Source organism: Peromyscus californicus, unplaced genomic scaffold (assembly GCF_007827085.1).
Source record: "Peromyscus californicus insignis strain IS unplaced genomic scaffold, ASM782708v3 Scaffold_16__1_contigs__length_79575227, whole genome shotgun sequence".
Taxonomy (NCBI): domain Eukaryota; kingdom Metazoa; phylum Chordata; class Mammalia; order Rodentia; family Cricetidae; genus Peromyscus; species Peromyscus californicus.
In genome coordinates, this window is record NW_026294458.1 from 11,852,240 (window position 1) to 11,863,271 (window position 11,032).

General features: G+C 46.7%; 1 protein-coding gene across 2 annotated transcripts in view; it reads left to right on the forward strand.

The window, feature by feature from the left end:
* Heg1 (heart development protein with EGF like domains 1) overlaps positions 1–6,001 on the forward strand; it is an 80,773-nt gene extending 74,772 nt beyond the window's left edge. Inside the window, exon 18 of one of the 2 annotated variants that reach the window (XM_052740388.1) lies at positions 937–6,001. In XM_052740388.1, coding sequence (XP_052596348.1) covers positions 937–1,086 — 150 coding nt within the window. In that variant the 3' untranslated portion in view covers positions 1,087–6,001. The remainder of the gene's footprint in view (positions 1–936) is intronic. The other variant, XM_052740389.1, reaches the window with a different exon arrangement.
* Positions 6,002–11,032: the final 5,031 nt, after the last annotated feature.

Genomic DNA, 11,032 nt, shown 5'->3' on the forward strand with positions numbered 1-11,032 from the left:
GCCGTGCAGCTGGATCTTATGGAGGCATTTTCTCAGTTGAGTTTCCCTCCTTCCAGATGACTATAGTTTGTGTGTCAAGTTAACAAAACTAGCTAGCACAGGCCCTATCTTCTCTTTATGGAAACAGAACCCGAGTTGACAGCGTGATGCTGTCACCCATGTGCCGCTGTCCCTCACAGTGGGTACAAAGTGGTCCAGGCAGTGCCACACTGGGCTCTCATAGGTATCACGTTTCTAGTGCACCCTATCTAGTACTTTATTTCTACCCAGAAAAAAGAAAAAAAAAAGCATTAACCTCTGATGCTGCTATGAAGAGTTTCTCCTGGGGCCTTTATTGTTGTTTTGGATACCTGGCCCGACTAATGTTTTTTAACCTCCTTTTAAAATGAAGTGAAATGTATCCCACATCCATGAAGAGATAAGCTTGTATGCCAGGTGTAGTGATACATGCCCATAATCCCAGCCCATGGTAGGAAGAGCCGAGAAGATTGTAGCGGGGGCTAGGGAGATGGCTCAGCGGCTAAGTCCCAGCACCCACACGGTTGTCTGTAACTCCAGGGAATCGAACGCCCTCTCCGGGCGTCTCTGAGCACCAGGCTCACGAGTGATGCACAGACACACATGCAGGCAAAACAGTCATATACATAAAACACCATTTAGAAAAGTAATTAAAGTAATTTTTTTAAAAGAAGGAGATTGTGCATTTCAGGCCACCAGGAACAGATGGCGCGACTCTGCCCACCCCACCCCCATCTAAATACATAAATAGAATCGTGGGAGTTGCGTTTCCAGGTGAGCTGGTGCTTTGATATTTATAGCTGGCCCCAATCTTCATTTACAGCTAGCCCCATCTTAAGTTCATTAAAATGTAAAATCGCTTAAACTTATTTAAGTCCGGGAATAGTTAACTTTTACCCTTTTCTCTTCGGCATCCAGCCCACAAGCGTAAGGAACCCTGAACTTGAACGCAACGGACTCTACCCAGCCTACACTGGACTGCCCGGATCAAGGCACTCCTGCATTTTCCCGGGACAGTATAACCCGTCTTTCATCAGCGATGAGAGCAGAAGGAGAGACTACTTCTGAGTCCAGGAGAGAGAGGGGCCGTTTCTCTGAGCCACTTCCCCAGCCCTCTGGCTCAGAGGCCTGCACCGAAAGGGAGCGCCATGTCCTGGCTGCCCCTAGGACTTGTCAGAGCCACACTCGAGGGGCATGACCACAGTGGAAGGTGACAGATGGAATGCGGAACTGCAGGCCACTCATTCAGCACTGGTGTTACTGTGAACATGAACGTGGGCCAGTACCGAGTCTCCGCACGTCTGGCGCGTAGAACTGGCTGACTTCCACAGGAGACTACTAGGCATCGTTTCCAGGACCCAGTTCCCCCTTAATTTGCACTTTAATAGATTGGGCAGGGAGGTTTCATTTTTGACTCATTTCCAGACTATTCCAGAAAGCCTTCCTTTTCTAGGATCCTTCTGCAGGCCTCAGCGTGGTGATTGATTGACAGTCAGGTGCTGGCACTTTGGTTTCCCTGCCTGGTGCCTTGTGCTGCACACCAGATGGAGGTAAACATACCACTCTGGTCTAGTGATGCAGCAGTCAGGGGCATAGTATTTTAAGGTTTCTAGGTTGCCTGAGCTCATTTCCAAGCTAACGCCCCAAACGAGAACTTGACCTTTGCAAGGCGAGAACACACACCTTCCATTTGTGTTGTAAGTCGAGGTGATACATTGGCTTAGGATTTATTCATTTTACTTCTCCAAACAAGAATGAATCAGGGCAAAAGAACTTCCATTTGGTTTTCATTAGAAGTATCCAGCTGCCCCTCGGTAAGTCCTGGCAGGCAGTATCAGGCTGGTCCTCCATGTGGAAGGGTGTTTTTGATTCATGCAGGAGTCGCATGGGGCCTGGGACTGTGACGCCAGAGTCTGCAGTTGTAGTAGGAAAGGGAGAGGCGATCGCAGGTGCATCTCAGCTAGCGTCTCACCACTGAAGGATAGAGCAGCCTGCTGTGGTCCCCACAGCAGAATGGGACAGAGGAATGGACTGGATAACAGGAGTATTTCCTGCATCACCAAGTCTTTTGAAAAGCTGGGGGGGATTCCCCGAGGAAGAATAGGGAGCCACAGGTAAGGGTGTGTGCCTGCTAATCTTTGAACCCAGAATGTTGTCCACAAACTCACGGAAACTTTGGACCACTCAAAGCCATTTACTCACCGAAGAGAGAACTTGGCCATTTCTCTCGGCCGGCCATCAATATGTCTGTGTCCTTGTGCAGTGCCCCCTCGAGACTCAGTTATGGTCCAGGTCAGCTTTGGAGAACCAAAGCTTGGCCGGCTAGGGGCCTGAGAGCTTGCTTTCGGGGAAAGAGTTCTGTGTCTTGTTTATTGCACTGTGGTGGGGTCCCGTTGTGTGTGGGGGGTGGGTGGGCTCTGTCCCCTGTGGAACTACATTTATCAACTTGTGGAATATTGGAATATCCTGGTTTTGGATGAGTGAAGAGGGCGAAGTGTTTCCCCAATCTGAAGCTGGGAATTCCGTGGCATATCTTTCTGGAAATGGGGCAGCTGTTGGAGATGGATCTGTGTGTGTTTATGTGGGGTTCTCTGGTTCCTCCAAATTTTGTGCAGGTCCCCATCCTGTTTTAAGTGTGAGCTGTGCCTCGTGGTCTCCACCGCTCAGGACCACTAGTCAGGTGCAGTGGATTTTAGCCATCAGAACGCACTCATTAGTACAGGGAGAATTCTGTTGCTGTTAGTTGATGCTAACTTAAAGTTGCAAAGCAGCCCTCAAGGAGCCATGGGTCTTGCCCCTAGCTCACTGTGGAACTGGTGGCTCCTTGTATCTTTGTGAGCTCCTGTGCTCGGCTTGCCTGAGCCCAGATCCCTTGTGAGGTAGCCTGGTTCCAGCCCTTCCCTCAATGTCCCTGTTTGTCCCCAGCCTCACTGCTGTGAGAAGAGCCATTGTGGCGGCTGTTCCCACACACACTTCTCATGCCTTCAGCTGGCGTCACAGCTGCTGAGCACCTGTTTAGGGGGCCAGAAGCCTCAAGCCCCACACAATGAAAATTCCCAGAAAAATTCCTGGGAAGAATCCCAGTGTCCAGAAAAAGTGTCCTGTGAGTTCCAAAAATGCTTACTGACTCATGAGTTTGGTCCAAATAGAGTCGATTAAGAGTGTTTCATTTCTTTCTTTTTTACTGTGAAAAAAATGAGAGCGCCAAGCAAGGGTGAATTCATACTGAGTCTACCGTTTCACGGTGTGTGTGTGGGGGGGGGGGGGCTTGAGATAGAAAGGCTTGGAGCGTTTGTATAAGAGACATAACTTACCTGGGACTCTCTGCCCACCATTGGAAGGAATGGGGTGACTGGGTGCTCTACTACTTGGGGTTACATCCAGATGGAGCCTGGAGATAGGACGTCAGCAGGCCATGTGCAGGACAGACAGGATGAACCCGTGCCTAGACGTGCAGAGTCTCTGCTGGACAGAAGTGCTCAGAGTCAGTCCCCATTACCTAGAATGCATAATTCATGTGCACGGACGTGTTACAGTCCTGCATTGGGGTCCCAGGGTGAAGGAAGTGGGGAGAAGGGAAAAGGTACACTGCTTAGGAAATGCTTGTGTACAAAAGAGCCAGGCCAGGCAGAACTTATCTATCCTGAGGGGTTCAGGAACAGGAAAGAAAGGGGGGTTTCCTGAATCCAACCTGAGCTCTGTGTAAATGCCAAAAGGTGTCTCTCTCTCTCTCTCTCTCTCTCTCTCTCTCTCTCTCTCTCTCTCTCTCTCCCCCTCCCTCTCTCTCCCCCCACCCCCCACACACAAGGCACCTCATGACACTGGAGCTTATCTCTTAAGAGGATAAATAGCATCATGTGTTCCCACCATGCACCAGGCTCTATGCGAGATGTTTGGCCTTACCTGTGTTAGTGGATGATGAGCATTCAGAGAGGAGCCCGGGAATGTAGCTTAGATGGCAGAGTGCTTGCCTAGCATGTACAAGCCCTGGGTTTGAGCCTCAGCACCGAATAAACTGGGCATAGTGGTATACTCCTGTAACCCCAGCCCTCAGGGGTCGAGGCCAGAGGATCAGGACGTCAAGGGTTTCCTGGAGCACATGACAGCTGTCTCAAAACGGAAAATATTGACTGGTTAGTAGTTGGCAAGAAGTATAATGGTATGTAGCTTGGGCTGCTAGAAGTGAAAGGAAGTGGTCTGGGTGGGTTTTTGACAAGCACAATCAGGCTGAGGTGCCCATTTGAGGGCTTCCTGCTTGACTCTCAAAGTGAGGCCATGGCTCCCACATATTAGATGTGTGAAGCTTGGAACATAGTTGAATGTCCGGGATGCTGAAGGGATCTTCCTTATTGGGGAGGTTATTTTTAGAAGCATCTAAGTGGAGTTGAACCAGAACTGTTGTATGATTGGTGCAGTCAAGCTGCCTCGTGGCATTGGAGGTCAAAGATGACAGTTATGCTCTGAAAGAGGAAGTCGTAAAAGCTGGCCCGTAGGAGAGAGCAGCATTGTTGGAAGGAGACTGGCTGCCCACCAAGAGTGAAGTCTTCAAAGATGCTGTCTACTCAAGTGTGAGGTTCCCGAGTGGGCACACTAGGGTTACCCCTGGCACATGGCTTTGGGTGCTTCCTTAAGCCACCTTGCCCAGTAGTGACGTGCCGGGGTCTCTGTAACTATAGGACTTGGCCTAACGCAGTAAAGCTATACAGCCAAGTCACCCTTGGCTAAGTGTCCCATAGTACACTCAAAACTAGGGGCTTTACCCATAGTTCTAAATTTATATTGATTTGCCTTTCGAGACCAAAACAATGCAAAGTTCTGTATTTTAGTATTTTATTTAAAACGGCCTGTAATAACAGAGATAGTCATCTACCTGTCTACCTGAATGCTTTTTTTTTTTTTAGAAAAGGACATGCACATCCCTCTTTTCTCTTCCTTCTTCCTCCTCTTCCTTCCTTCTCTTCCTCTTCCTCCTCACCCTCATCCTCCTCATCCTTTTCATCATCCTCCTTCTCCTCTGGAGGGCAGGACCAGGAATGGAACCCAGGCTTGCACGTACAGGCAAGTGCTATGCTGTACTGCGGAGCTGAATCACACCCCAGCCCTGTCTCTTCTTCCTTTCAGTATTGTTTTAAAGGGCTCACCAGCATGTTGGGAGACAGAAATGGTCTTGTAGTTTGTCGTTGGGGATGCATGTTCTTTCTTTTCTCAAATCCCAATGGGAGGAAAAAACAATAGGAACATTGAAGTTAAAACAATAACTTTAAACTTTTTTAAATAACTGGTTAAGATAATAGGAACATTGAAGTATTAAATGCCAGTCAGTTCCTTGTACTGAAGTGTCTCTGCGAGGTTACATTCCTTTATGTCTGGTGGAAACTTTAGCCAACAGAATAGCCTGTGCAATCAAAGAGAGCCCTTGAGGTATGAAAAGAGGCAGGTCCTGGACTGCACCTGTCATGTGGGCATTTTCAAAGAGGGCATTTCCAAGGGGCTGCCTGGTAGATTCGGCTATAATTTTAAATGACGGGCTTGATGACCTTGTCCTGAGTCATTGAGGATGAGGTGAGGATAGGGGTGGGGTGGAATCGGTTTGTCAGGGGAACTGAACCCACTCGCTTAATCTTTGGGCATTACCTAGGCCTGTTCTACAGAGAAAATGACTGTTTCACCACAAGTTGCTGTGAGTTTTGGTGATGTGTGTGTGTGTGTGGCTGGCCTTGAGGTTCAATGGAGATGAAGCTGCAATACGAACTCCATTCCCGTTGTCCTGGATTTTGTTCTGTACTCCTTGAAACTGACTGTGTGAAACCTATCAGAGAATGTTATTTAAAGTTGTATTATAATGTCGCCTCCACTAATTATTCAGTACTGTAGCAGCAAAGTATTATTTGTAAGAATTCGGTTATTTTTATACTTATATCCACTCTTAAGTCTGGCGTTCTAGTCAGCAAAAAATGATGCAATAAAATTAATATCATTCCCATTGGTTTTCTCTTAAAACAAGCAAATGAGTGTGTAAGTTTTTTTTTTTTTTAATCAGCACACCATTCAAATAGCTGAAGTAAATAGTGGACTTCTGAATGAAAAAATGGAGTCAGTGAGTTGACTCTCTTCCTTCAGTGCCAGGAAGTGAAGAAATGCTGTTGAAGGTGAATGGGTGGGTGGGTGGATGGATGGATGGTTGGGTTGGTGGATGGATGGATGGTTGGGTTGGTGGATGGATGGATGGATGGATGGATGGGTGGGTGGGTGGGTGGGTGGATGGATGGATGGATGGATGGATGGATGGATGGATGGATGGATGCGTGGGTGGATGGATGGATGCGTGGGTGGATGGATGGATGCGTGGGTGGGTGGATGGATGGGTGGGTGGGTGGGTGGATGGATGGATGGGTGGGTGGATGGGTGGATGGATGGGTGGATGGATGGATGGATGGATGGATGGGTGGGTGGGTGGATGGATGGTTGGGTGGGTGGATGTATGGATGGATGGGTGGGTGGGTGGGTGGATGGATGGATGGATGGATGCATGCATGGGTAGATGCGTGGGTGGATGGGTGGGTGGGTGGATGGATGGGTGGGTGGATGGATGGGTGGGTGGATGGATGAGTGGGTGGATGGATGAGTGGGTGGGTGGATGGACCTCCCTAAGTGATAAAGTCCGAATTCAGATATTATATTCTGTCTCTAAATCGGAGGGTGTAACTAGGTCAGACACTGGACTCTTGCTCCTGACTGCTGCCTGTGACCACTCCATACCAATTCCTCTTGTCTTGAAGATAGGACAGTAAATAGTATGTTTAAGAATCTATGGAACATTAGAATCAGGCCATGGAATGTGGCTGCATGACTAGATAAATGTTCGTTACTGTATTCGTTAGTAGCTTCCGTGGAAGACTCCCATATACTTTATGGGGGAAAAACCTTGGTGCTTGTGGAGGTCCATAACCACAGCTTGGGGCATGAGGGCATCTCGTCAGCAGGCTCAATTAGGCTGTAGTTCATTGAACACTCTGGATGGCCAATACCATCTCTCCCTCCACTCAGCCTCTAGGAAACAGTCCCCACTGAGATCTTTTTTTTTTTTTGGTTTTTCGAGACAGGGTTTCTTTGTGTAGCTTTGCGCCTTTCCTGGACCTCACTTGGTAGCCCAAGCTGGCCTCGAACTCACAGAGATCCTCCTGGCTCTGCCTCCCGAGTACTGGGATTAAAGGCGTGCGCCACCACCGCCCGGCCCCACTGAGATCTTAACAGGGTCCTGATGTTGGTCCCTTCCTGTTCCTGCTCAGCTCAGCCAGACTTTGGAAACCATAGCAATCCCCTCCAATTGTATACATTTAAGGTGTGCATTATGATGTTTGATATGCGTAAGGAAGTGTTTCCTGTAGAGGCAAGCAAATCAACCTGTTGTCTGCCCTTGGGTGTGTTTGTATAGTAACATAAGATCTTTCAGCAAATCTTTAGCCTTTAATACACTATTAACTATAGTATCCATGTAGCTTAGTGACTTTTTAACCTTCTTCTCTCTGTTCCCCAACTACCCCCCATCATTCTCGTTATAGTGACTTTTTTCAGACTCCATGTGACTGAGGTCAGGACATGGTGGTCTTCCAAAGGTCCATGTGTTGGGAAACTTGACCCTCATTGTGGCAGGACCTTTAGAAGGTGGGACCTGGTAGAAGAGCCTTGGGGCAGTTAGCAATGTGCCCACAGAGGAGAGATTATGAATCCTCAATGTCTCTCCTTGTCTTCCAGCTTTGCATTGTGATTACACACTCTCCCACCATGGTGTGATGCAGCCAGGCGGGCCATCCCCCCAAAGCTGAGTCTCAAAATAAATAATCAGTCAATCAGTCTCTCTCTCTCTCTCTCTCTCTCTCTCTCTCTCTCTCTCTCTCTCCCTCTCTCTCCCTCTCCCTCTCCCTCTCCCCCTTCCCCCCATCATTCTTCTCTCCCCATCCCTTTTTCTCTTCATCTTTTTTCACTTTTTGAAATATGGGGGGCCAGCGTCAAACCCAGACGTCTCCCACCTTGGTCTCTTGGGCACCGAGATTACAGACTTGGGCCACCACGCCTGGCAATCTCTTTTGTGTTCGTCCTCAGATCTTTCATAATAGCAGTGAACACACACGTATAATGCACGCTAATGCATGCATGTAAGTAAGGTCATGCAATTTTTATCTTTCTGCCTGGCTTGTTTCACTTACTATACTATTCTCCCCAGTTCTACACAACTCAAAATAGAAGAACCCTCTCCCCTATTTTAGTGCTAAATAATATTCATTATATATATATATATATATATACATATATATATATATATATACATATATATATATATATATATATATATATATATATATATATATATATATATATATATATATATATATATATACCAGTTTCTTTAGCCATTAGTGGACACTAAGGTTATTTCTACATCTTGGCTTCTGTGACTACATTTTGATAACTGTTTCAAAGCCCAGATGGGAAGGCTTTTGTCCACATGTCAAGTGAGGCTGCATGTTTAGCCCACTCTTGTCTCTGCCCTGCCTGAGCCTCTGCCCCAGGGTTTGATTTGCTGGGAAGGAACCTTCTCCAAGTGTCTTCAGACTCTCAGCCTGAAGACTTCAGCACTCACAGTCATGTTTTCCAGCTTAGGGAGCAGAGCCTGGGTATAGTGGTGAAGTGATCCTCCCGGGCAGAGTCCTCCCATGTTGGTAGGTGAAGGCCATGGCAGCTTTCAGCTCTAATAACAGCATTATGACATCATGCAACCCTCGGCATAGTGAACAACAGAGCCATACCAAGAGTGAATGTCTATGCTGGTTTTTACTGGCTTTATAAAATCATTCATCTCTATCAGCTGGCATAAGACATTCTTCTATACATCCCTGCTATTTCTTTCCAAATGACCCTGGCAGGCCTGAGTCTACCACAGCATCTGAACCTCCATATCCTGGTCGGTAGAATAGGATAATAATTTCTGCCTTACAGAAGTTGCAAAGATTAAAAACTCATATGAAATCATTTTATATAACTATCAAGAAATGATGCATTTTGGTTCTGGTGAAAAAGAACCTCCTGTCACCAAAAGAAGGAAGAACATGGAGCACTGGATGCCACTATTCACTGTCCCTGGAGTCTTGAGCTTGGCCCCTTCACTTCCATAGCCTGCCCCCGCTCCCAAACTCAATGTAAAGGGACCAATTAGCTCAGAATCATAACTGTGAGGACTGACAGCAGTATAGTCTTGTCTGATAGTCTATGCTCAAGGTCTGACCCACAGCTAGTAAGAAATTACTAAAGTAAGGATGGGTTAGTGGGTACATGAATCATAAAAAATACTTTAAAATCAAAGGCCCTGGGCTGGGAATGGTGGCTTGTACCTATAATCTTAGCACACTGGAGGCTGAGGCAGAGATATGACAGCATGTTGAAGGCCAGCCTAGACTACATCATGAGTCAGAGGACAGACTGAGGTTCCTATCAAGGCTTTATCTCAGAGACAGAGATGGAGAGACAGAGACAGAGGGAGACAGAGAGGGAGACTACCAGACATGTCAAACTTGTAGTCCACGGACCACACACATCCCAGGATAGATGTGCATACAGCTCAACACATTTGTAGAGGAAGCATTGTATTCCAGTGTCCAAAGGTTGTACACCCTGTAGAGTTGTGGAATAACTATGCAATTGAGTCTCACCAAGCAATTAAAAAAAAACATTATTATAACAGGCAGAGATGCAGCGGTAAGGCTAAGTCTCAGAAGCATTGTGTTAAGTGAAAAAGAAAAGAAAAGAAAAGAAAGCTGGGTGGGCTGGAAACATGGCTTAGCAGTCAAGAACACTCACTGCACTTGGACATGGGTTCTATTCCCAGCATCCACATGACAGCCCACAGCTGCCTGTAACTCCAGTTCTAGGGGATTTGATGCCTTCAGACCTATTTGGGCTCCTGCATGCACGTGGTACACATACATACACTGACACAAAAATACACAAATACATTTCTTTAAGCTAAACATAAAAGTCTACACACTGAGTTCATTTATAGTACGTTCTGGAAAAGATAAAACTATAGAAAGTAGAAGAGTGATTAACAGGAGGGTGCCAAGGAAATGGCTTCCTTTCAGTCATGTGGTAGTAGTGTGCCCTTCCCCAGTCCATTGAAGGAACCTGCTTTGACTAAAGACATGTGAATGAAGGTGAAATGTGTCACTTCTGGGAAGACACTTTAAGAATTAGTATATGGGGCTAGGTGTGGCTTTAATGGCTTTAATTCCAGCACTTGGGAGGCAGAGGCAGGTGGATCTCTTGAGTTCAAAGTCAGGCTAAACTACATAACAAGTATCATGAGACCACTTAAGAAATACAGGATTGCCGGGCAGTGGTGGCGCACACCTTTAATCCCAGCACACGGGAGGCAGAGGCAGGCGGATCTCTGTGAGTTCGAAGCCAGCCTGGTCTACAGAGCGAGATCCAGGAAAGGTGCAAAGCTACACAGAGAAACCCTGTCTCGAAAAAACCAAAAAAAAAAAAAAAAAAAAAAAAAAAGAAATACAGGATTGCTTAATGTCAGAAGCATATTACAAAGCTGACTGGGTTTCAATGAAAACTCCCAACAACAACAAAAGAATTCAAATTAAAAAGCCAGGCCTGGTAGCATAGGCCTATAATCCTCTCTACTCAGGAATCTGAGGCAGGAGGACCACTGTATAGCCAGTCTGGGCTATACAGTGAATTCAAGACTGGCTCAGGCAACTTAGTGGAACCCTGTTTCAAAATTTAAGGAGTAAAAAAGATCTGGAGATGCAGCTTAGTGGTTGTGTACCTGCCTAATACGAGCAAGGCCCTGGGTTCAGCCCCTAGCACTAAACCCAACACTGCAAAAGCAAACCAGAAAGTCGTACTTCATGGTCTGCAGAGCTTTGGGGGCTTTTGAATAAAAATTACCTCAGTTTGAAACTCACCAATACTGTTTATTAGCATTGGGGTGTTGTGGGAGACCTGC